The 27,139-nt window shown below is 38.6% G+C and overlaps 2 protein-coding genes, 1 long non-coding RNA gene and 1 pseudogene across 3 annotated transcripts in view; 3 read left to right on the top strand and 1 right to left on the bottom strand.

Moving 5' to 3' along the window:
- LOC132159245 (phosphatidylinositol 3,4,5-trisphosphate 3-phosphatase and dual-specificity protein phosphatase PTEN-like) overlaps positions 1 to 1,070 on the top strand; it is a 2,019-nt pseudogene extending 949 nt beyond the window's left edge.
- Positions 1 to 19,621, top strand: part of LOC132160319 (SLAM family member 9-like) — a 145,191-nt gene extending 125,570 nt beyond the window's left edge. The window contains exons 2-4 of the mRNA XM_059570087.1: positions 18,254 to 18,571; positions 18,748 to 19,044; positions 19,134 to 19,621. Coding sequence (XP_059426070.1) covers positions 18,280 to 18,571; positions 18,748 to 19,044; positions 19,134 to 19,258 — 714 coding nt within the window. The 5' untranslated portion in view covers positions 18,254 to 18,279 and the 3' untranslated portion in view covers positions 19,259 to 19,621. The remainder of the gene's footprint in view (positions 1 to 18,253; positions 18,572 to 18,747; positions 19,045 to 19,133) is intronic.
- The window catches only part of LOC132159328 (carcinoembryonic antigen-related cell adhesion molecule 1-like), a 449,528-nt gene that overhangs the window by 396,390 nt on the left and 25,999 nt on the right, over positions 1 to 27,139 (top strand). The window lies entirely within an intron of this gene.
- On the bottom strand, positions 10,200 to 10,836 carry LOC132160375 (uncharacterized). The gene is made up of 3 exons (XR_009437997.1): positions 10,771 to 10,836; positions 10,542 to 10,552; positions 10,200 to 10,353 (listed from the first exon to the last, which is right to left on the bottom strand). It is a non-coding gene; the product is annotated as an uncharacterized LOC132160375 (long non-coding RNA).

The following is a 27,139-nucleotide window of genomic DNA, read 5'->3' as shown; positions in this document are numbered from 1 at the left end:
AACGGGGAGAGAATGATAAGGATTATCTAATCCTGACTTTAGACTAATCGAACAGTAGCTGGTTCCCTCCAAAGTTTCCCTCAGGATAGCTGGCGCTCGCTCAAACAAGCAGTTTTTTCCGGTAAAGCGAATGGAACAACTTGGATAAGGCCAATAAAGACAAAGCCAACAGATGGAGAAGCTGTATTTCACAAAAACAGTGGAGGAACCATCCAACCTGGAGGCCTTTGGTAACCAGGGTAACATAAAGTAAATAAATACATTTTATCCAGGCCTATGAGTAAATCTGCCCTCTTTGGTGAGACCAGGTTAACAATAAAGCACCGGGGGAGAAATTTGCCCTGGGATCAACCAAAAATATATGGGCTTAAATAACATAGATTACAGAGTAGAATTGCCTCTGCCCCACCAGTCCTGGCTCAACAATTCTAATTATGTGCTACTTTTAAGAAAAGGAACAAAATATATGCAATAACAAGATACGGTTGACAAAAATAGATTTTTCCAAACATGATACGAATTATGTGCTACATATGAACAGGAACAAAATATACATTTACATACACAGGTAGTGCAATAACAGCATAAAGTAAATAAATACATTTTATCCAGGCCTATGAGTAAATCTGTCCTCTTTGGTGAGACCAGGTTAACAATAAAGCACCGGGGGAGAAATTTGCCCTGGGATCAACCAAAAGGTAAAGGCTAAATTACATGAATTACAGAGTAGAATTGCCTCTGCCCCACTAGTCCTGGCTCAACAATTCTAATTATGTGCTACTTTTAAGAAAAGGAAAAAAATATATGCAATAACAAGATATACAACAATTTACAAATATAATAACATTTCTGTAACAGTAAAACAAGCTAAATACCATTGATTTTTAAAGTACTGATGCATTAGTTGTTTCACTTTCCTTTGTTTTAACTGTTGATGAGGTGTTTGTTGTGTTGAAGGTAGCAGCATGTCGGCCCATCCTCTTGTTAAAGGTGTGAACACAAGCACTGTCGGCCTGATCATCCACAGGAGGCTCTACTCCATCCGTTACATCATACATAGCTTTTCCTGAATCTGCAGGCCGCCACAGTTTGGGGTGAAAACAGCAATAGTAGAGAACTTTTATCAACAGACCCAAGACATAACAAAGTGGGATGGAGATTATCAGACTGAAGGCGTACGACTGGGTCATCTCTGCATCTCGGTACAATCTCAAGCGTCCGCCTTGAACCTAGTTTTGTTCAGTGGAGCGAAAAGAGTAAAATTGTTGCTTTTCCTGCATGTGTGTCAGATGGGCTTCTTCATCAGGCACATATTAGCTATCTGCCAGGGTTTTCGTGTGTGGTGCCTGGCACTCCTGAAGGCTCTTCTCACCTTCAAGGAACCGGTCATACCTAGGATGACATACAAGACAACAATGTTGCGGAGAATTACACCCATGTCTGTAGCACATAACAGCAGATTTACAGCCAGCATATAAGTACTATCAACATGCAGGAAGTCATGAAAGAAAACAAAATGGAAACTGACCTGGTTTTACAAGTGACCTTGCTGTTCGACTAGGCCACTGGCTTTCTGAGGGAACCGAGGAGGTCGATGTAGGCTTGGCACTTCCTGTAGAAGTCAGCATCTGATGCAGACAAGTTGAGGTGGGTCTTCAGATACTGAACAAACCTGATCATGTTCTTTATGTAGTTCAGTATGGTGGCTGGGCCCATGTCAGCGTGCTCCTCTCACTGCTCCTGCTCCTCTCACTGCTCCTGCTCCTCTCACTGCTCCTCTCACTGCTCCTCTCACTGCTCCTCTCACTGCTCCTCTCACTGCTCCTGCTCCTCTCACTGCTCCTCTCACTGCTCCTGCTCCTCTCACTGCTCCTCTCACTGCTCCTCTCACTGCTCCTCTCACTGCTCCTGCTCCTCTCACTGCTCCTCTCACTGCTCCTCTCACTGCTCCTCTCACTGCTCCTGCTCCTCTCACTGCTCCTCTCACTGCTCCTGCTCCTCTCACTGCTCCTCTCACTGCTCCTCTCACTGCTCCTCTCACTGCTCCTGCTCCTCTCACTGCTCCTGCTCCTCTCACTGCTCCTCTCACTGCTCCTGCTCCTCTCACTGCTCCTCTCACTGCTCCTCTCACTGCTCCTCTCACTGCTCCTGCTCCTCTCACTGCTCCTCTCACTGCTCCTGCTCCTCTCACTGCTCCTCTCACTGCTCCTCTCACTGCTCCTCTCACTGCTCCTGCTCCTCTCACTGCTCCTCTCACTGCTCCTCTCACTGCTCCTCTCACTGCTCCTGCTCCTCTCACTGCTCCTGCTCCTCTCACTGCTCCTCTCACTGCTCCTCTCACTGCTCCTCTCACTGCTCCTGCTCCTCTCACTGCTCCTCTCACTGCTCCTCTCACTGCTCCTCTCACTGCTCCTGCTCCTCTCACTGCTCCTCTCACTGCTCCTCTCACTGCTCCTCTCACTGCTCCTGCTCCTCTCACTGCTCCTCTCACTGCTCCTCTCACTGCTCCTCTCACTGCTCCTGCTCCTCTCACTGCTCCTCTCACTGCTCCTCTCACTGCTCCTGCTCCTCTCACTGCTCCTCTCACTGCTCCTCTCACTGCTCCTCTCACTGCTCCTGCTCCTCTCACTGCTCCTCTCACTGCTCCTCTCACTGCTCCTCTCACTGCTCCTGCTCCTCTCACTGCTCCTCTCACTGCTCCTCTCACTGCTCCTCTCACTGCTCCTGCTCCTCTCACTGCTCCTCTCACTGCTCCTCTCACTGCTCCTCTCACTGCTCCTGCTCCTCTCACTGCTCCTCTCACTGCTCCTCTCACTGCTCCTGCTCCTCTCACTGCTCCTCTCACTGCTCCTCTCACTGCTCCTCTCACTGCTCCTGCTCCTCTCACTGCTCCTCTCACTGCTCCTCTCACTGCTCCTGCTCCTCTCACTGCTCCTCTCACTGCTCCTCTCACTGCTCCTCTCACTGCTCCTGCTCCACTCACTGCTCCTCTCACTGCTCCTCTCACTGCTCCTGCTCCTCTCACTGCTCCAGTGACAGTGGGGTAGACACATCCTGTGGAAGTGGGAGTTTGGTGAGTAGAAATAATATTGTTTGAAAATGACTAAAAGAAAAACAAAAAAGTTAAAGAAAAAATCTTTAAAGAGTTGACCTGCAAATTGGGTCATCCTTGAGTTGGTAATCAAACTAGCCAATCACAAAAACACCTTGACCCTGTAAAGAGTGTTAGCTCCACCCTGGCAAGGTGTTAAACTACAACTTGTGGGTCATTCTACGGAAATGTCAATTTTTCTGTCCCTTACAGAAATATTACAATTGAAAAACACTTTAGGTTTACAATTTTTTTATATTTTAACATGAACCAATATCTTATTTGAACAATTACACTTTCTTGAGCCATCAATGTGGCAATATTTGATTTTTATTATTTTCATGGAAATTGTCACTAGTGTTACTGTCACTGGTGTCACCTTCCTTATGGGTAAAATACATGCACACAAAAAAATGTTTCTGTCAGAGCAGATCTTATCATTGGCCAAGAAAGTATCTAAACTTAAACACAAAAGATGTTGCTCCCGCTTGCTGTACTGCAGAGCTCTGTCAGTGGGGAACCCAGCTTTTGCTCTCTGGTCTCATTATGTATTTCTGCCGAGCATTTTCAAATATAGGCATATGGTTAATGGTACACACATTTAAAGCTTAGCTCTAAATAAACAATTCAATTACATAAACAAGCTCTCTCTCAAGCTCAAACATCTCTCTCTCTCTGTCTCTCTCTTTCAAACACTCTCACACACACACAGACACACACACAGACACACACAGAGAGAATCCATTGAAATGCTAATGAGTTGGGCCCTGCTAAACCTGCTGTTAGTTTAAAATTCATTTGAGTGGACAGCATCCATCCTGTCTGCACCACTAAGTAAAATTTAATACTGCTAAAATAGCAGAAGTTAAAAGAATATGTCAACCACAGAACTTTAAACAAGAACAAAAATTAAGCAATGACAGCGTGGTTGCGCTGCTTTTCTCTCCGCAGAGCCGGGCTGTCTGTATCCAGGACGTCCCCAATCTCCCCCTCCAAGGGCCAGATGATGATGCTGTGGAGGTATTGGATATATTCAGTGTAGTCTGTCAAACTGTCTAGTTGCAATTCTGGTGTTAATTATTTGTTTGTTTGTTTTTTTAATCTCCAGTACTTTGCCTACGACGAAGAGGAGGAGGACTGATTTTTTTATTTTTTTACATTTTTTTAAATATATAAATAAATATTTCATCCTTACCTTTAATGTGTTTTTTGACTTTATTGCAATACAAAACACCAGTGACATGCCTGAATCTGGGCTATATGTTACTGCACACTATCAGCTTTTGATCAGCATCACAGAGTGCCTGGGGTCAGAGGTCAGATCTAAGTTTTTGGTATGTATTTCTGCCCGGCATTTTCAAATATATGGATGTTTGTGTTTGTGTGTATGTATCACAGTGTATTAGTTTGACAGGCCTGTATGCTGGGGTCAGAGGTCAGACCTCTTAAAGGTTTCAGTATGTATTTCTGCCCAGCATTTACAAATATAGGCAGAAATTCAACTGCTGCAGGATTACTCATACATCTCTCTCTCACACTCACACACTCACACACACACCCACACACACAGAAACACACCCCCCCCCCACACACACACACACACACACACCCACAGAGAGAATCCATTGAAATGCTAATGAGTTGGGCCCTGCTAAACCTGCTGTTAGTTTAAAATTCATTTGAGTGGACAACATATCTAGAAATACACAAAAATATATACAATAAACATACTGAATGGTAATTTACAAAATAAGTATGGGGTTCAATAAAAATTTGGACCAAATGTGTTGTGCAGTTTCAAATGAGCCCAAGTTCAGTGTTGTGTGTTGTTTGCAGGCCGAGAGAACAAGGGTCAAGTAGGCCTTGTTGAGGTCATTCAGAGCTTTGTTGCTTAACATTTGTAGTTTATAAATTTAAATAAGGTTTATAAACCTTTAATATGATTTTTGACTTTATTGCAACACAAAACACCAGTGAAAGTCCTGAATCTGGGCTATATGTTACCCATTTCCTCTGCCCCACAAGTCCAGGCTCAACCATTCAGGCCAACCCTTTCAGCTTTTGATCAGCATCACAGTGTATTACATTTTGCAGGCCTGTCGGCCTGGGGTCAGAGGTCAGATCTAAGTTTTTGATATGTATTTCTGCCTGGCATTTTCAAATATATGGTTAATGATATATACCTCCTAATAAAAGAAAAAAAAAAACAATGAAGTTAAATCTTAAAGTTTTCAGTATATTTCTGCCCAGCAAGTAAAGGGAAAAAAATAAATGATCCAAATATCTGGAACTGACTGTAATTGCACCAAAACTAATGAAAGAAAGAATGAGATGAAATAGAATTAGGGAAATTGTATTTAGGAAATACAAAAACTATATATATATATATATATATATATATATATATATATATATATTTGTACAATAAAATACAAACAAAATGTAATCGAGTCTGTCTGGGTAGGTTGTCAGACATCACTGTATTGAAAAGAAACAGTGAATACAAACACATTTGATGGAATTTTGAGTATTGTACTGCAACAGGAAATGACAAAGCAGTGAGACACACACCTGAAACTTGGATCATCATCTCCAAATATATCCAGAATCTCCCTTCCACACATGCACAGACGTTCTCAGATGCCCAGGAAGAGAGCTCACGCCTTCCTGCAGTGAGGCCAGAGGGTATGATTCCTGCTGTTAAAGATTATAAATGAAAAATATATGAAAACATGGTTAATGCAAAGACCTCTTCTTTATGCTGTGGTCAAAGCGGATCTTCTCATCTTTGAGAATTTCTTTTGTGGCCTGAAAGAGCAGTACATGCCTGTCTCAATCTTGAAGTTTTACAATGCAGTGGCGAGGCTGCACATTGAATTTCTTCTTGGAGTGCGCAATCCATCTCCCTATGGTTTCCAGAGACGGGTGGCACTCACAGGGGAAGGTCTCCGCATCGATGCAGACGTCCTCACTGCCATGTTTAATGAAAAACAGGTGGCCCAGCTCACCCTGCCTCTCTGCCATCTCCCTGCCCTCAGCACCTGCGATCACCTTTCCGTGGAAATCACACAGGATGGAGCCCTTCCTGAAGTCCTTGGTTGCAACAACTCCTGTGGTAAAAAAAAACAACATTTTTTTTCATGTGATGTTTATGATGTTATTATATTAATTTTTTAAGGATTTTACTGTGCTCATAAGACATTGGTGCATACCTTTCTGCTCCCCAAAATCCTTCACAGCCAGACCCGGCCATTTCTGACTGGTCACCCCCCTGATGATGGCCGGGTCACTCTGCGCCTGTGCTCTGCTGAGTGGCCTCCACTTTGCCATGATGTCCTCTGGGCGGGGATGATTGGCCGTCCACCCCTCGGCCTCTATGATTTTAGCCACCTTCGCTGCAGTCGGGGCACATCTTGAGCATTTTGCTGTCAAAGAGAGAATATTTAAATTGAGATGCAGGTTCACACAAAGTTTAAATGTTTCTGTCAGAGCAGATCTTATCATTGGCCAAGAAAGTATCTAAACTTAAACACAAAAGATGTTGCTCCCGCTTGCTGTACTGCAGAGCTCTGTCGGTGGGGAACCCAGCTTTTGCTCTCTGGTCTCATTATGTATTTCTGCCGAGCATTTTCAAATATAGGCATATGGTTAATGGTACACACATTTAAAGCTTAGCTCTAAATAAACAATTCAATTACATAAACAAGCTCTCTCTCAAGCTCAAACATCTCTCTCTCTCTGTCTCTCTCTTTCAAACACTCTCACACACACACAGACACACACACAGACACACACAGAGAGAATCCATTGAACTGCTAATGAGTTGGGCCCTGCTAAACCTGCTGTTAGTTTAAAATTCATTTGAGTGGACAACATCCATCCTGTCTGCACCACTAAGTAAAATTTAATACTGGAGCTAATAGTTTGTAAAACATGTTTGTGATGGTTTTTTTTTGCAAAGTATGTACATTAACCATGTTTTTGTATATTTTTCATTTATAACCTTTAACAGCAGGAATCATACCCTCTGGCCTCACTGCAGGAAGGCGTGAGCTCTCTTCCTGGGCATCTGAGAACGTCTGTGCATGTGTGGAAGGGAGATTCTGGATAAATTTGGAGATGATGATCCAAGTTTCAGGTGTGTGTCTCACTGCTTTGTCATTTCCTGTTGCAGTACAATACTCAAAATTCCATCAAATGTGTTTTTATTCACTGTTTCTTTTCTTATGAAACACTGTATCAGTTTGACAGGCCTGTATGCTGGGGTCAGAGGTCAGACCTCTTAGCTCTAAATAAACAATTTAATTAAATATACAGGCTTGCAGTCTTGCAGAAATTCATCTGCTGCAGGGATACTCATACAACTCTCTGTCTCTGTCTCTTTCAAACACTCACACATACACACACACACATACACACACACACACACACACACACACACACACACACACACAGAGAGAGAATCCATTGAAATGCTAATGAGTTGGGCCCTGCTAATCCTCTGGCCTCACTGCAGGAAGGTGTGAGCTCTCTTCCTGGGCATCTGAGAACATGTGTGCATGTGTCTCACTGCTTTGTCATTTTCTGTTGCAGTACAATACTCAAAATTCCATCAAATGTGTTTGTATTCACTGTTTCTTTTCTTATGTTGTTATTGGAAATGATTAGGATGGGCTTGGTGGTGAGGAACATACCTCCACTTCTTCCTGAAGTGTGATCCTCAGAGCTCCTCGAGATGCTGACAGCAAGTCACATCTCTCTTCACAGAAGGCATATGCAGAGATTGGTTGATTTTTAGACAAGAAAAAAAGATACCTTAAATGTCTCTAACACACACAAACACACACATTTGTTTTTGTGAAAAGTGGGTTCATCCCATAGGCGTAATGGTTTTTATACTGTACAAACTGTATACATTTTCATGTGTGTTTTTTTGTGTGTTTTTTGACATTTAAAAATCTTTGCAAATAATGAAAGGGTTAGGCCGTGCATCATCATCACAGCCTCCAAAGCGCTGCTTTACCTTCATGGCAAAAGCTTTGGCACATCTTGCGCCAGTCCAAGAATTTCCTCACAATATAAATGCCCCCAGCAGTCCCTCACGATCACGTCCCCCTCGATTCTGGCTGTGAATTCAACTGGCAGAGACTGAAAAAAGAAAGAAATTAAAATAGCAGAAGTTAAAAGAATATGTCAACCACAGAACTTTAAACAAGAACAAAAATTAAGCAATGACAGCGTGGTTGATGCAATGACAATGCAATGACAAAAAGGTCAAATTGGACATAGCGTCCCTCTGTTCAGCTCCTTAGAAACTCCAGAAATCTTTGCTTCTTGTACCTTCCTGTGTGTCTTGATATTTAAGACTACAGTTTACTTTCATGCACATTATTTCACATTCTATATTTAATTCTACAATATACATATTTTTTAAATTTTATTCTTATATTTTTATTGTTCACTTTTATTTCATTCTTACATAGCTATATTTATGTATATTTTCATCTGTGTTGTTTTCTTTAATAACTGCACTGTCCATGGAGCGGACCTGACTCACATTTCACTGCTGGTTATATATGCTATATATAATTTTGTATGTGACGAATAAAAATCTTGAATCTTAAATCTTGAATCTTCATATCCTAAAAAACTATATGATTTATTTCTGTATTTCAAGTAAATCCTGCAGTGCACCACACACACACAATACTACACACTGATGTACATACCATTGCGTATGCAAAGTTATATAATTTGTCGTTTTTCATTATCTTAGAATAATCAACTACTTATTTTATTACAAACAAAGTAAAACTAAACCGATTAAGACTCAAATATTATCAATCCTGTAGTCAATTCAGATGCACACTCCATACCAGTGGTGGCAGTAATGAACCTTTTCGTATGCAAGGCATGCTGGGAATCTCGGGTTCCGGCATGCGGCGTTCTATGTACTATTTCTGTTGAATTAGAAATATTACACAGAAAGGCAGCACTCTCGCGTTCTGAAGCGCGGCCGCCATTTTTAATCTGGCCCGCTGGTTTTCGGCAAATATCTCCGCGAAAACAGCACCTAAAAACATAAACAATGTAGCGTTCTTTTCAGCTAGATTAGACGTTTACAAAGAGCTAATCAAACGACGGATACGACGGATTTCGCCGCGGGTTACCGTCGCGTCCAGGCCGAGCCAGAGGCCTGCTTTCAACGCCTAACACAAAGGATTGTTTGTTTACGGAGAAGGTGAGGGCTTTTGTTTTCATTTTTGTTATTAACATTAATAACTGAAAACATCTAGGTTATACAGATGATGATGACACGTAGCCAAAGAGAACCGGCCTGATGAGACACGCATATATAGAGAGACATAACATGCAATATGTATTATTTGTGCTGACGTCATTGCCATTTAGCTCAAAATAAGATATTTAATTTAATAGTTATAGTTAGTGTGTGTGTGTGTGTGTATCTTTTTGCAAAGTATGTACATTAACCATGTTTTCATATATTTTTCATTTATAATCTTTAACAGCAGGAATCATACCCTCTGGCCTCTGGCCTCACTGCAGGAAGGCGTGAGCTCTCTTCCTGGGCATCTGAGAACGTCTGTGCATGTGTGGAAGGGAGATTCTGGATATATTTGGAGATGATGATCCAAGTTTCAGGTGTGTGTCTCACTGCTTTGTCATTTCCTGTTGCAGTACAATACTCAAAATTCCATCAAATGTGTTTTTATTCACTGTTTCTTTTCTTATGAAACAGTGTATCAGTTTGACAGGCCTGTATGCTGGGGTCAGAGGTCAGACCTCTTAAAGGTCTCATTATGTATTTCTGCCGAGCATTTTCAAATATAGGCATATGGTTAATGGTACACACATTTAAAGCTTAGCTCTAAATAAACAATTCAATTACATAAACAAGCTCTCTCTCAAGCTCAAACATCTCTCTCTCTCTGTCTCTCTCTTTCAAACACTCTCACACACACACAGACACACACACAGAGAGAATCCATTGAACTGCTAATGAGTTGGGCCCTGCTAAACCTGCTGTTAGTTTAAAATTCATTTGAGTGGACAACATCCATCCTGTCTGCACCACTAAGTAAACTTTAATACTGGAGCTAATAGTTTGTAAAACATGTTTGTGATGTTTTTTTTTGCAAAGTATGTACATTAACCATGTTTTCATATATTTTTCATTTATAATCTTTAACAGCAGGAATCATACCCTCTGGCCTCACTGCAGGAAGGCGTGAGCTCTCTTCCTGGGCATCTGAGAACGTCTGTGCATGTGTGGAAGGGAGATTCTGGATATATTTGGAGATGATGATCCAAGTTTCAGGTGTGTGTCTCACTGCTTTGTCATTTCCTGTTGCAGTACAATACTCAAAATTCCATCAAATGTGTTTTTATTCACTGTTTCTTTTCTTATGAAACACTGTATCAGTTTGACAGGCCTGTATGCTGGGGTCAGAGGTCAGACCTCTTAAAGGTCTCATTATGTATTTCTGCCCAGCATTTACAAATATAGGCATATGGTTAATGGTACACACATTTAAAGCTTAGCTCTAAATAAACAATTCAATTACATAAACAAGCTCTCTCTCAAGCTCAAACATCTCTCTCTCTCTGTCTCTCTCTTTCAAACACTCTCACACACTCACACACACACACACACACACACACACACACACACACACACAGAGAGAATCCATTGAAATGCTAATGAGTTGGGCCCTGCTAATTCTCTGGCCTCACTCCAGGAAGGTGTGAGCTCTCTTCCTGGGCATCTGAGAACATGTGTGCATGTGTCTCACTGCTTTGTCATTTTCTGTTGCAGTACAATACTCAAAATTCCATCAAATGTGTTTGTATTCACTGTTTTTTTTCTTATGCTGTTATTGGAAATGATTAGGATGGGCTTGGTGGTGAGGAACATACCTCCACTTCTTCCTGAAGTGTGTTCCTCAGAGCTCCTCGAGATGCTGACAGCAAGTCACATTCTGAGCCAGAAACGGAGCCTGCATCTGGAAAGCGGTCTGGTGAGTCTTATTAGAAATAGTGTCAAATCTCTCTTCACAGAAGGCATATGCAGAGATTGGTTGATTTTTAGACAAGAAAAAAAGATACCTTAAATGTCTCAAACACACACAAACACACACATTTGTTTTTGTGAAAAGTGGGTTCATCCCATAGGCGTAATGGTTTTTATACTGTACAAACTGTATATTCTATGGCCCTACACCAAACCCTAACCCTCAAAGGAAATTTTGTGCATTTTTACTTTCTCAAAAAAACTCATTCTGTATGATTTATAAGCATTTTTAAAAATGGGGACATGGGTTATGTCCTCATAAGTCACCCTCTCCTCGTTATACCTGTGTCATACCCATTATACAAGTTGATTTCTGATATGTCACAAAAACAAGAGCACACACACACACACACAGAGAAAAACAAATCAGTACATTTTTAAGAGAAATAAATAGGTTACAAGGGTAGGAATTGGTTGAGGTTTATTTACATTTCCAGTCAACCAGTCATTACTAGGTTCTAAGTACATGTAGCATGTAGAACAAAGAGACCGTTAAGTAAAGCGTTTCCAAAATGTATTTAGAAATCTATTTTAACGAGTTCACACTTGTGATATGCTTTAATATTTGCACACGTATGCCTTAGTAAATAACATCTTTTCAATATTTTTCAGGATGCAGAGTGGCTGAGCACCAGTGACAGAGTGGGTGACAGAGCAGTGGCCCTCATAAAAAGGGATATGCAAACTGATGACTGCCAACTGACATTGATTTACATTTAATAACTCTTTGGTCTTTTTTCATAGTACTTGGAGCTGTATTTCTCAACAATCAGGCCTGAGATACGTGCCTATACAGATCCATTTGCATGTGTACCATGTATCTGTTAAATAAAGAAATAAAAAAACCTTTCGGACATCGTTCTCATTTTGTATTTTGTTGAAAATTATACAAATTTTATCTGTAAGACTTCTCTGAAGACTAATAAGGGAAACTGTGTTAACTGCATTTCCAGGGGAGAAACTTATCCTCTTATAAACCCCCACTCCCTTCTTTAAAATAAAAGCAATGAATCTTTTTATACTTTAAAATAATCCGTGTAAAACATCTGTCATTACAATATGATCTTAGACTTTAGATCAGATCGTTTGGCAGAAAATTTGGTAAATGACATTTTAATGACTTATCTGAAGACTAAAATGTGCATGACCCCTTTAAGAAATAAAATAAAATAAAGAATAAAAGCAATGAGCAGTTAGGTGGTTTACAATTGATACTTTACAATAAACTATGTGAAATTGATTTTTGGTTAAACGGCATCACCAGGGGAGAATCTTAGGAGAATCTCCATGGGCTTTCAGGATTCTAGATCCACATCGCCATACGGTGGACAGGTATATGTTTGCAGGCTGCAAACAGAAATACTAAACTGAACACAATTAACCAGTCAAAATAACTTTAAAAGAAAAGCAATGAAATATTGCTATACTTTAAAATAATCGGTGTAAAACATCTGTCATTACAATATGATCTTAGACTTTAGATCAGATCGTTTGGCAGAAAATTTGGTAAATGACATTTTAATGACTTATCTGAAGACTAAAATGTGCATGACCCCTTTAAGAAATAAAATAAAATAAAGAATAAAAGCAATGAGCAGTTAGGTGGTTTACAATTGATACTTTACAATAAACTATGTGAAATTGATTTTTGGTTAAACGGCATCACCAGGGGAGAATCTTAGGAGAATCTCCATGGGCTTCTCACCATGGGAATCTTACCCTCTTCTAACCGCATACTTTAAAACAAACTGTGTAAAACATGTTTTATAGTTTTATCTGGGTTTAATTTATAGTTTTATTCAGGTTCCAACCCCCCAAAAAAAGGTTGAAAATATACTGCAGCCTATGTGCGGCATGTCCAGTGGTCAGACTTGTGCAGGCCATTTTTGGACACAGCTGTGCACACGTTCGCAGACTAACGCGTTGACAAGGAACATGAGAGGGAACTCACCCTTTAATATGCAAACGTTACCCTAAAAGGGAGCCGCCCAACAGATATGCTGCACTAAGTTGAGGAAATATGCAAATTATGAAATATGTGTCCTCAATTTACATTTATTAGAGACTAACGGCGTACCGAACGACGTGAAAGTGGGCTCACCTTTCAAGGACTTGGAAAATGAGAGCAGTGGTCGCAGCAGCCTTTGTTATGCATTCGTGCAGCACGGTCGCTGCACAAAAACTGAAAAATGGCAAAAATTGATAAAAATGCATAAAATGAGAGACTGAGCGGTTGACAGTCGTGGGCCGATGAGAGATTTGTCGAAAAAAGCACCGAAAAGTGGCCCGAGGGGCCATTTAACACATTTGCTGCACAAGTGCAGAAGGTTGCAGCGGGAGAGCCGAGCAACCGAAGCGCATGTGTCGCTTCCAACCCCCGGGTCAACCTCAACAAGTTCAAGCATGAAAGTACAAGTTTACAAATGCTGCTCACGTTCAATACATTTCTTCTATGAATGCGATATTTTTATATATGAGAAATCCAGCTCACAGTATCTCCCTCATAGTTTTACTGCATTTTGACCAATGAATTAACATCACTTTTACAGTTGTTCATTACTGCTGTATTTTTTTACTGCAGAAAAAGAAAAATATATATATACAGTATATATATATATATATATATATACACACACATATATACATTTAGATGAGTTGCAACATCATGTTCAACAATCAGTTAAATGTAATAATGAACACCCCCCCCCCATCCATCCACCCTAAAATATTTCTGTGCCTCTAATATACTTAATTCTAAAATCTTCATTGCTTTTCAATTAAATTTAATGTTAAAAATTCTGTATATTTCTCATGATTTCTGATGCATGCAAATCAAAAACACAAATAGATACCTGAATCCTAAGTGGATGAAAATACTTTAATTTGAACAGTAGCATTAGTTTATTGCTCTGAAGCAGAATGAAGCTGTAAAATGTTTTCATGACTTACCAATCAGACGCCAGAAGAACAAACAGAACAAAACAAATGCGTGAATCATTTTCTTTAAGTGTCTGAAGTAATAATACTGTCCACCAAAAACATTCTGACTGTTAATCTAATGTCTGAATCCTCCCCCGACCGTTAGATCCTCCTTTAGTTCACACACACACACACACACACACACACACACACACACACACACACACACACACACACACACACACACACACGCTAAACATATAATGGTTACATTTTTATAATGAAAAACATTTGTCTGGCCCCTATGAAGACTTCAACAGTTTAAAGACTGTAAGTTAATGGTAGGGGGAAATGTAGGTGTCCAAGCACTGAAGGTGCAGAAGGTGAATCTTTTTTATTGCTAAAAAAAAATTAAATCCTGGTTAAAAAAAAAAACCTTTCACTTTCATCAGTTAGTCTCGTTGAATCAATGAAAGCAGTTAAATCTTCGGTTTATTGAGCTGCAGTGACAGGTATTTCCTGGACTCTTCTGTCACATGTATTTGGAGTTTCAGCGTGAGATCCCCTCTCTGGCCTTCAGATGGAGATTTACTGCTGATCACAGAACCATGCTTCACTGAAAGATACGCATGACAATCACAGCTTCTGCCCTAACATGATCAGTGTACTGAGAGATTCAGAGACAGACTGAAGCTGGATCATCAGAACAGATCTCTGATCATCATGAACACCAGAACCACATTTTATTGTAGTATTTTGATGACTTGGTTCTAAAGCATTGGTATTTTTGACAATGCTGTATGAAACACTGTTCTGTTCTACACTGAATCAGATTTGTATTTTACCCAAATCTCAGTGTTTCTTTATTATAGGTCAGGCTTCATATTAATAATAAAATAACTTTTAACCTGTCATGAAGATATTAAACCAGCTGTTCCTGGAAACATAGACAAAGTGGTACTTTATGTCTATTATTTTGTTAATTTCAGGAATTAATTTTATTTTTAAGTTAATATTCACTGCTATTTATATATTTATATACTTTCATTATATTTAAAATGTAGGTGAGCATTGTTAGATCCTTGGTTTTGATGCATTTGTTTCTTGAACAGATTGATAATAACACGCACTGTCCGTACCGTTAAAGTTGGGTCATTCCGTGCCAATTCAACCAGACGTTCCCGGCACAAAATTTAGATTTTGCTCATATTTTTTCTGAAGAAAGATAAACATGTATAGTAATGAAAGCCAAAAATTACATGTCATGGATAAATATTTACTGAGTAATACACTATTTTGTAGAGAGGGGTCAAAAAAGGCTATTTTCACCTGAGATTCAGAGTCAAACAACTACGAAGGGGAACAAATGAGTTCATAAAAATGGCAACATCATAATGTTGTTGTTTTTACAGCTAGATTGTTAGGTCTGTTATTAAAATCTGTTGACTTTAGGAATCTTTGTTGGATTATGTGCCAATGATGACCGTTCAAAAATGGTAAAATTGCTTAAAAATTTTTACTCCAAAGCTTGCATTTCTGTAACTCAAGAAGTATTAAAAATATTTTAACGTCCTTTTAGACAAACTAAACAAACATGCCTTTTGGTATCTTCATTTTTAAGGCCCTACATGTTTCAGTTCCAGAGATTATTAGAATTTCAATATTGGCTCCAGAGGTTAATCCTTAAATTGTACAAGTTTTCGAATTTGTCAGTTCACACTAGTCAATTTTCAAAAATATGAGGAACAAATAATGTCGAAACTAGAGATTTATCTCATGTCCTTCTGTCAAAACAACTGCATGCAACATAACTGAGTGCCATAAATATATTTTTTTTCCAAAGTTTGCATGCCTATAACTCAAGAAGCATTAAAGATATCACAATATGATTTTAGATTCTTGTTCTTAATTAATTTTTCTTTTGTAATTATAATTTAAGGCCCTACATGTTTCAGTTCCAGAGATATGGGGATCTCAATGAGGCTCTATGTCCAGATTGTTATATGTATTTAAAGAACAATGTCTGAAGAATAAATAATGTTGAAATTTGAATTCTGCCTTGTTTCCTTCTATCTAAACAATTGCACAGAATATATCTGTCTGGGTGCTAAGAATACACTGAAATGGTCAAGTTGAGGCACATTTCCTTGCTTTCGCCACACATTCACATCAATGAATAAAGATTTACCACAGCTGGATTAATTATTAAAATGTCTTTTTCTTTTTTATTGCTATAAAATGTGAAGCACGTTTATATTTTGAAGTCGAGTCTACTGCTAAAGGGCATATTTGGCAGAATCACTGATAATACATCAAACATTGAAGGCCTCTTACACTTGAAATAATGAAAACTTGTTTTTTCTAAACCCCAATTAAATGGGATCTTGGGTAATCTTATTTTCCATTTCATACTGTTCAGAGGTTTCTGTCAGTAGTTTATCTGTGCTGAAATATATATTTAAGTAATTATGAAACAGTGAAGGATCTGTAAAATCCATTTTTTAAAAGCAAAACTCAACATACAATACATCACAAAGCATAAAAATATACAGCTTCACTTTACCGCAATGCTGCAAACAAGTACAATTGAAAGTTGCATTTTTTTTTTAATCCAACTAACTCCAATGTCTTTGAGAACCACTGGTATAAAGCAGATTAATTGCATTTTCTCAAACGTCATATTAGCTTAGCAGTAGTATATACATTTTCTTCTGAAATCAGTGCTGAATGTTCTTATTAGACAAAAAAGAAAATCTCAGTCAGTCTTTAAAGGTGCCATGTGCAAAAATTGAGGTAAAAATTAAAAAAAATGACCTACACGCATCAAAAGAATGAGAAGAAATAAGGCGATGATGTCATTAAAAAATGTCAAGTTATAGTGCTGCAGAGATATCAACCTTAATTAGCATTAGCATTACTAGCCCCGGCCCAACAGGTGTCATAATACCAGTTTCGACCATGGGAGGCGGTATGCGGGCAACCATAACCACCAGCCAACCTGCAATACACGAATAACTCGCACGGCTTTTGGGCGTACTTGAACCTGATGTCAATCGTGTGGAAAGTACAGCCAACTACTTCATTTCAGTTCAGGGAAGAGAGCGGAAGTATGACTGAAAACCCTTGGCAAGAGACCACCACCCGCTACAGGGAAAAAAACGCTCGGAATCACAAATCAAATCCGATAAGAAAAGGAGCCGAACCAGAGTAAACATCGGCACTGCTTTCAATCGCTGGAGACAACTGATGGACCTGAAAGAAATGAGGTTCGACACCGAACTTGCAACATTTCTTTTGGATTGGTAAGTTAGATGCTGTTAGTATTTCGCTAGAAGTTTGTTTTATATGTTTGTGTATTTTTTTCGGGAAGTTATAACATAGAAATGTATCGAAGGCTGTTCGATAAACGTGCTAATGTTAGCGATGGCTAACCGTAGCTGCGTTTGCTCTGTGTAGTCTGTTGGTCTCCGTGTCCTCTTTGCTTCGTGGTTTTTCTGTACGTGAGAAAATTGATGTGTGGCGTGAAAGCGTGTGAAGAGAGCCAATTGCGTGTGTCTCATGGTGAATGCTTGAGAGTTGGCAGCTCTGGTTACGTTGGTTGGCGCTAGCTTGGTCAACATCAGCTGTCTGATGTTGACCAATGATGTTGACAGAATGCTGTCTGTCAAATTAATTCAATTCAAATAATGTGTATATACAACTCAAAATGTGATATGAACAAAACGAATATGAACATATTCACTGGTAAAGGTGAAGGGGAGTAGCTTAAAGATGTCATGTTTCAAAATCACTTGACATCACCCAATGTTCCTCTGGAGGCAAAACGTCCTCTTATAGCAGCGGTTCTCATTTCCAGTCCTCGCGCGCGACTGCTCTGCATATTTTGCACATTTCTCTTTGTTAACACACCTGATTCAGATAATCAGCTCGTTAGAAATGAACTCCATGCATGAACTGTGTTCCAATTGTTCATTGCTCCCTACTCTCTGAGCAGGGGAAATCTGTGTAACTTTACTCTTGTATTTTACTGCACAGCTGATAAAACACCATAACAATGAAATGAGTGTCTGTCTCTGCTGCTGTTCTTTAATACACATTTTACAAATGAAACAACAGGAAGTTAATCTGTGTAAAATCTGTTTATTCTCCAGGTGTGTTTAGTGAGTCAGTGTCAGTGATGGAGGGAGATTCTGTCACTTTATTCACTGATCTTACTGAAATACATGAAGATGATGACATAGTGTGGACCTTTGGATCCAATAAGTCTCTGATAGCTGAAATCAGGAGAGCTGCTGGAGTCTACTCCACATTTGATGTTCCTGACGAGAGATTCAGAGACAGACTGAAGCTGGACAAACAGACTGGATCTCTGATAATCACAAACATCACAACTCAACACACTGGAGAATATCAACTAGAGCTACGTGGAGCAATACTATCATCACAAACATATCATGTTTCTGTCTATGGTGAGAAGAGATCATTTGTATGCCCTTATATATTATTTTGTATTTTTTACATACTAAATTTTTAAAAACATTTCACACACACACTCAATGTGAACACAAAACCATTTTTAAACACATCAAATGAAAAATAGGACTATTGATTAGATTTATCCAGACTTTTTAACTCATGTTTTCAGCTCGTCTGTCTGTTCCTGTCATCAGCAGTAACTCTTCACACTGTTCTTCATCATCATCATCAAAGCAGAATTGTTCATTGTTGTGTTCAGTGGTGAATGTGGGTCATGTGACTCTCTCCTGGTACAAAGGAAACAGTTTATTGTCCAGCATCAGTGTGTCTGATCTCAGCATCAGTCTCTCTCTACCTCTGGAGGTGGAATATCAGGAGAAAAACAGCTACAGCTGTGTGATCAACAATCCCATCAGAAACCAGACCACACATCTGGACATCAGCAAACTCTGTCACACATGTTCAGGTATGACAGAGCTGATATTAGTTGATGTTGGTGCTGATATTTAAGTTTATTGACTGAGCTGATCTCAGTTTGATGTTTTTATTCCTCAGACTCTGTCCACTGTTGTGGTTTTACTGAAACTGTGATCCGATTGGTCCTCTCTGCTCTGGTGGGCGTGGCTTCAGCAGCTGTTCTGGTTTATGACATCAGATCCACAAGAGGACGAAGGATCTGAGGATCCTCAAATTCAATTTTTTTCTTTACATTTGTTATGCGTTTTACTTTTTTAATATTAATTTATTAATTCATTCTTCATTTATAATAATGTATTTAATCATATAATTTACATTCAACATTCTAGTAATTTATATTCTTATTTCATAGATTAATTTATGGATTAGTCATTTATATTATTTATATTATATTGTTTTGCCATTGTTTAGTCTTGACTATGTGTTTCAAGGACTGTCTTCACGAATAAGAGATATGAGGAATGTTTTGGTATATAACAATACTTTTTGAATTTGTGCTGCTCAGACGAAGTCTAAGCATTGAAACATACACAGCTAAGACTGTTCAATAAACTCTTCTTCTTTTATCATCACTCCATCTCCGGCGGTTCTCTTGGTTTTTCTTTAGTCAACTTCTTGGCTGAAAGAAGACTGTTAATAGACTTATTTTTAACAGGTCTTTGGTATTCGATATTACTGTTACCAGACAACAGGGACAGGGGATCTGGCATCTGGGGCTGGATCTGCATTATCTGGCTTGGAGGCATGATCTAACAGTATGGATGAATATGCAATAGAATTATTTATTTCTTTTAGTTTTACAACCCGAATTCCGGAAAAGTTGGGACGTTTTTTAAATTTTAATAAAATGAAAACTAAAGGAATTTCAAATCACATGAGCCAATATTTTATTCACAATAGAACATAGATAACGTAGCAAATGTTTAAACTGAGAAATTGTACACTTTTATCCACTTAATTAGCTCATTTAAAATTTAATGCCTGCTACAGGTCTCAAAAAAGTTGGCACGGGGGCAACAAATGGCTAAAAAAGCAAGCAGTTTTGAAAAGATTCAGCTGGGAGAACATCTAGTGATTAATTAAGTTAATTGATATCAGGTCTGTAACATGATTAGCTATAAAAGCTTTGTCTTAGAGAAGCAGAGTCTCTCAGAAGTAAAGATGGGCAGAGGCTCTCCAATCTGTTAAAAGACTGCGTAAAGAAATTGTGGAAAACTTTAAAAACAATGTTCCTCAACGTCAAATTGCAAAGGCTTTGCAAATCTCATCATCTACAGTGCACAACATCATCAAAAGATTCAGAGAAACTGGAGAAATCTCTGTGCGTAAGGGACAAGGCCGGAGACCTTTATTGGATGCCCGTGGTCTTCGGGCTCTCAGACGACACTGCATCACTCATCGGCATGATTGTGTCAATGACATTACTAAATGGGCCCAGGAATACTTTCAGAAACCACTGTCGGTAAACACAATCCGCCGTGCCATCAGCAGATGCCAACTAAAGCTCTATCATGCAAAAAGGAAGCCATATGTGAACATGGTCCAGAAGCGCCGTCGTGTCCTGTGGGCCAAGGCTCTTTTAAAATGGACTATTTCAAAGTGGAATAGTGTTTTATGGTCAGACGAGTCCAAATTTGACATTCTTGTTGGAAATCACGGACGCCGTGTCCTCCGGGCTAAAGAGGAGGGAGACCTTCCAGCATGTTATCAGCGTTCAGTTCAAAAGCCAGCATCTCTGATGGTATGGGGGTGCATAAGTGCATACGGTATGGGCAGCTTGCATGTTTTGGAAGGCTCTGTGAAATCTGAAAGGTATATAAAGGTTTTAGAGCAACATATGCTTCCCTCCAAACAACGTCTATTTCAGGGAAGGCCTTGTTTATTTCAGCAGGACAATGCAAAACCACATACTGCAGCTATAACAACAGCATGGCTTCGTCGTATAAGAGTCCGGGTGCTAACATGGCCTGCCTGCAGTCCAGATCTTTCACCTATAGAGAACATTTGGCGCAGCATTAAACGAAAAATACGTCAAAGACGACCACGAACTCTTCAGCAGCTGGAAATCTATATAAGGCAAGAATGGGACCAAATTCCAACAGCAAAACTCCAGCAACTCATAGCCTCAATGCCCAGACTTCTTCAAACTGTTTTGAAAAGAAAAGGAGATGCTACACCATGGTAAACATGCCCCGTCCCAACTATTTTGAGACCTGTAGCAGAAATCAAAATTGAAATGAGCTCATTTTGTGCATAAAATTGTAAACTTTCTCAGTTTAAACATTTGCTATGTTATCTATGTTCTATTGTGAATAAAATATTGGCTCATGTGATTTGAAAGTCTTTTAGTTTTCATTTTATTAAAATTTAAAAAACGTCCCAACTTTTCCGGAATTCAGGTTGTATTAATTATTTTAATTTTTTTTACATACTAAATTTTTAAAAACATTTCACACTCACACACACACACACACACACACACACACACGCACACACTCACTGTGAACACAAAACCATTTTTAAACACATCAAATGAAAAATAGGACTTTTGATTAGATTTATCCAGACTTTTTAACTCATGTTTTCAGTTTGTCTGCCTGTTCCTGTCATCATCAGTAACTCTTCACAATGTTCATCATCATCATCATCATCATCATCTTCTTCTTCTTCTTCATCATCTTCATCACAGCAGAATTGTTCATTGTTGTGTTCAGTGGTGAATGTGGGTGATGTGACTCTCTCCTGGTACAAAGGAAACAGTTTATTGTCCAGCATCAGTGTGTCTGATCTCAGCATCAGTCTCTCTCTACCTCTGGAGGTGGAATATCAGGATAAAAACAGCTACAGCTGTGTGATCAACAATCCCATCAGAAACCAGACCACACATCTGGACATCACTCAGCTCTGTCAGCCATGTACATGTATGCTAGTGTTCATTTTATTGGTGATTAAGCTGATCTATCAAGTTGTTTCATAGTGTATCTGGTCGGGCGAATAGATTCTATCACTCTAATGGCTCATTTCGCTCATTACAGATCAGGGTGTATCTTTATTTTACACAGTGCTGATTTCTGCAGCCGCTGGATCTCTGTTGATTTTAGCTACAGTCATGATGTGCTGCATCTGCAGGAAATGTAGAAAAACAGGTCAGCAGAACATGCAAATAATCTATACAAATATTTATATTTTTTAAGAATGAAATTTGTATATAATATTGTAACTGTTGTTTTAACACATGTTCATTATAGTTAATGCAGTCCGGACACAAGAGGAAGAAAGAACTGAATCAGCATTGTTTAATCCAACAACACGAAAAAAAGTAATAACATAAAATATCTTTTTTTTTTTGAACAGTAGGTGGCACTATGCTAAAAACTGCTCAAGTACTGTCAGGTCATTTGCATTTAGCTGATGCTTTTTATCCAAAGCGACTTACAATTGCTCTATATGTCAGAGGTTGCATGCCTCTGGAGCAACTAGGGGTTAAGTGTCTTGCTCAGGGACACATTGGTGTCTCACAGTGGATTCGAACCCGGGTCTCTCACACCAAAGGCATGTCGTATCCACCCACGCTTGATAACATACACCAAGTTTGGTCTGAATCCACTAATAAATTGCAGAGATATAGTCTCACATTCATATTTGCATAAACTTTGTAAAAACAGTTTGATCTATCAAAAATCTTTTCTTTTTTTTTTTACTTTTTTACAGGATGGTTGGAAGATGATCTGTGATTATTTAGGTGAAAACTAGGAAGAGTTCGAAAAAATAGATTTTTCGGAGAATTCTAAAATGCAGAAAATCTTGATTTGCAGAAACAATGCTTATTTGGTGCTAATTTGGCCTTTTGGTGGCACTGTAGAGTTTGAGTTAGAGACTCTACTGCCCTCTATCTGTGTGCCCCACAAGCTGTTCTATGGGCTGTCATAGACTTCATGAATGAAAAAAAAAACCTTTGTTATTCTAAAATATCCACACCAGAGCTTTATACAATTAGTTTGTCAGTGAAAAGAAAGTATGACACAAAGCTCTGTTCACCATGTGACCTGTGCTGAAGTCTGTTCTTGAGCTGCAGCTGCTCTGTGGTTCATGATTATGTGAGGGGAAATGACGCTTTAGCAGCCATTGGTTGATTTGTAGACGTGCTGCAAGAACCAGTGTTGGGGAGTAACTAGTTACATGTAACGGCGTTACGTAATTTAATTACAAAATTATTGTAACTGTAATTAGTTACAGTTACTACGAAAAAATGAGTAATTAAATTACAGTTACTTATGAAATTTTTAACGTTTACAAAGGGGATAACATTTGAATATTTACACACATCCACATACAGATTTAACTGATTTCTTTCCCAAATTGCACTGACTATACGCCCTAATAATTTCCGGGATGCGGAAACACAGTCTGGTTCGTAGAATCCAGTCATAAAAACGGAATGCCTAACGCGGACGGAATATGCCACATTTTGGATGACTAAATCAAAAGTAGGTCAGTACACTTGAATCAAAACATGACATCGACTAGTGTCTGTGAATATTAAGCCCCAAAAATGCAATATATGACTTCCACATTCCGCGTGTCTGTGGAAATCAGGCGCGGACTGGACACCGGGAGAACCGGGACAATTCCCGGTGTCCTGGCAGCCGATTTTGCCCCACTATTTAATATCATTATTGTATAATTGCCTGCCGAATGTACTAAAGCGATCATTTGCGAATCCGCCATTTGATAATTAAATCGCTAATAAGTCATGAATTGTTATAAGTCATGACTCGCGCGCTCTCCGCGCCTCCGCCAAACTGTTTGGATCAGACTCAATGCGTAATCAATCAATGCGAGATCAGTAATCAATGCGAGAGAGAGAGAGAATACAGTGGACTGCTGGAGCAGAGAAGCAGAACTACTGTTCAGGGTTTCAGGTCAGTTTCATCTGTAAAGATGCTTTTTTGTCTTTGTTTTTTTATTTATTTAATCAAGCAGCAGCACGTTGCTCATCAGTCATCACTCAAAATACTATATAAAGGACATCATTATTATCTGTTGTAATGTTACAGTAGTAATTTAGCTGAAAAAAAATCAGATTTTTTTTATAGGTTTAGGGGGAGCTACGACAGACAACAACACAACCCTTACGAAAATTAACATTTTAATATTTAACTATAAATCCAGAGAAAATGGTTACTATTGTATTAACTGTGATAACCAAAAATGTAAAATTATTTTACAAATGTATTTATTTAAAAATAAATACAAATCCATTTGCAAAAAAAAAAAAAAAATTACTCAAGGTTATTTTACTTTTATATAGGCTAATAAAAGCATGTTTAACTTTTGTAAGGGAAAAACATGAATCGTGTACAGTATTAGGATTTTTCTATAAAGATATTGTAGTATTGTAGAGTATTGTATTGTAAAGTATAGTTTTGTTCAATCTTGAGTATTAAAGTCATGAGAGAGATGCATAACAGGGCAAAATAAAGAGACTGAAGAGAAAAATGGAAGTGAAGGTGCAATTCAGAAGAGAACTTTTAATTATTTTGCATGTCCCCAAATTAAAGATTTAAAATAGATAAAAAATAGTTTTGTCCATGAATTTGTTTGTATGAGTTTGAATTTTCCAGTCTGAATTTTTTCCCAGTCCGCCCCTCCTGTAAATTAATGGCAAAGACATGGTTTCATTTACTACACATAGGCCTACTGAAGCTCACAGTGTTTTCAACCTCTGCCGCCTCAATATAGGAGTATACGAGCACATAAACATAATTTCTAGAACTGCTCTGTGTCACTTCATGTGCATTTTACTTATTTTAAAAATAAATAGTGAAATAGTGAAGTGACATTCAGCCAAGTATGGTGACCCATACTCAGAATTTGTGCTCTGCATTTAACCCATCCGAAATGCACACACACAGAGCAGTGAACACACACACACACTGTGAGCACACACCCGGAGCAGTGGGCATCATTAATGCTGCGGCGCCCGGGGAGCAGTTGGGGGTTCGATGCCTTGCTCAAGGGCACCTAAGTCGTGGTATTGAAGAGAAAATTTTGAGAAATTTTTGAGAAAACTATCATCATATACAAAGAGACAGCAGTTTAAAAGAAACACCAATGTTTAGGATTTTATTACACAGAATACGTCACATGCTTATTAGATAACTGTATTTAAGTTGATGTATATGCTTTTATTTATTATTCTTTAATTTTCACAAATTTACAAAAGTAATCAAAAAGTACTCAAAAGTAATTAGTTACATTACTTTAATAAAGTAATTGAAAAAGTTACACTACTATTACATTTTAAACAGGGTAACTTGTAATCTGTAACCTATTACATTTCCAAAGTAACCTTCCCAACACTGGCAAGAACAAATATCTTTGGTGTTGCTTTTGTGTAAACAGTACAGTGATTGCCATGACCAACCTTCAGAGATAAAATTTACATTTTTGTTGATTTAACCAGTGTTGGGGAGTAACTAGTTACATGTAACGGCGTTACGTAATTTAATTACAAAATAAATGTAACAGTAATCAGTTACAGTTACTAAGAAAAAATGAGTAATTAAATTACAGTTACTTATGAAAATTGTAACGATTACAAAGAGGATTACATTTGAATATTTACACACATCCACATACAGCTTATACTTTCCCAAATTGCACTAAGACATATGGCCCATAATCTCCGAGACGCGGAAAACACATTCGTAGAATCCAGTCATAAAAATGGAATTCAGCCTATAATGACGCAATATGCCACATTTTGGACGAATAAATCAAAAGTAGGTCAGTACACTTGAATCAAAACCCGATATGGACTGATGTCTGTGAATATTAAAACGCAAAAAGACTGAATATGAATCCTGCACGTTCTGCGTGTCTGTGGAAATCAGGCGCTGACTGGACATTGGGAGAACTGGGACTATTCCCGGTGGCCTGGCAGACGATTTGGCCTTCTACTTTAATATTGTTATCGTATAATTGCAGGCCGAATATACTAAAGCGATTATTTCCGAATCCGCCATTCGATAATTAAATCTCTAATAAATCATGAATCGGTTAGTCGTGACTGGCAATGGTTGGGCTCGCGCGCTCTCCGCGCCTCCGCCGAACGGTTTGGATCAGACTCCGAGTAATCAATGCGAGAGAGAGAGACCGGAGTGAACTGTGTAAGCGCACAGCTGGAGCAGAGAAGCGACACTTCTGTTCAGGGTTTCAGGTGCAGGTCAGTTTCATCTGTAAATATGCTAATGTAGTTTTGTCTTTGTTTACTTAGTCAAGCAGCAGCACACTGCTCGCAATCACACAAAATACTGTATAAACGACGTCATTATTATCTTTTGTAATGTTACAGTAGTAAGTTAGCAGACAAATCATCATATTTTATCATAGGTTTAGGGGGAGCTAGTGGATACAAAAACACAACCCTTAGGAAAATTAATATAGTCTATGGTATGGCACTAACCGTGGTTTAATTATGGAATTTGTAGTAAAAATAAATATGGTAATTCATTTGCCAAAAAAACAAAATTGCACTTACAAAACATGGTAAAAGTCAAATAAAAATCTTCAGTATTAAAGTCATGAGAGAGATGGATGGATAATGGAAGTGAAGGTGCAGTTCAAGGAGAGAACTCTTAACTACGTTGCAAGTCCCCCAACCTAAGGATTCAAATCTTTTTCATGTCAGGTCCAAAAAAAAAAAAAGGGTTGTCCATGTTTCAGAATGGGTTGTGGGTGTATGAGTGTGAGATTTCCCAGCCTATTTTTTTCCCCAGTCCGCCCCTCATGGAAATTAATCTCTAGAACAGTCACTTCATGAGCATTTTTTACTTATTTTGAGAAACTATCATCATATCATATACAAAGAGACAGCAGTGTTTCAAAAAGACACCAATGTTTCAGGAGTTTAGTACACAAAATAGTACACATGCTTATTAGATAACCGTATTTGAGTTGATGTATATGCTTTTATTTTTTTATTAACTATTTTTCTCCAAACCATTGTTAGATGCAGTTAGATGCCTGTAGTTATGCAAAGATTTGGTTTCAAAAACAGTATCTATAAACTATTTATTTTG

The sequence above is a fragment of the Carassius carassius genome, chromosome 16, assembly GCF_963082965.1.
Source record: "Carassius carassius chromosome 16, fCarCar2.1, whole genome shotgun sequence".
Classification (NCBI taxonomy): Eukaryota; Metazoa; Chordata; class Actinopteri; order Cypriniformes; family Cyprinidae; genus Carassius; species Carassius carassius.
This window is presented reverse-complemented; position numbering and strand designations above follow the sequence as displayed.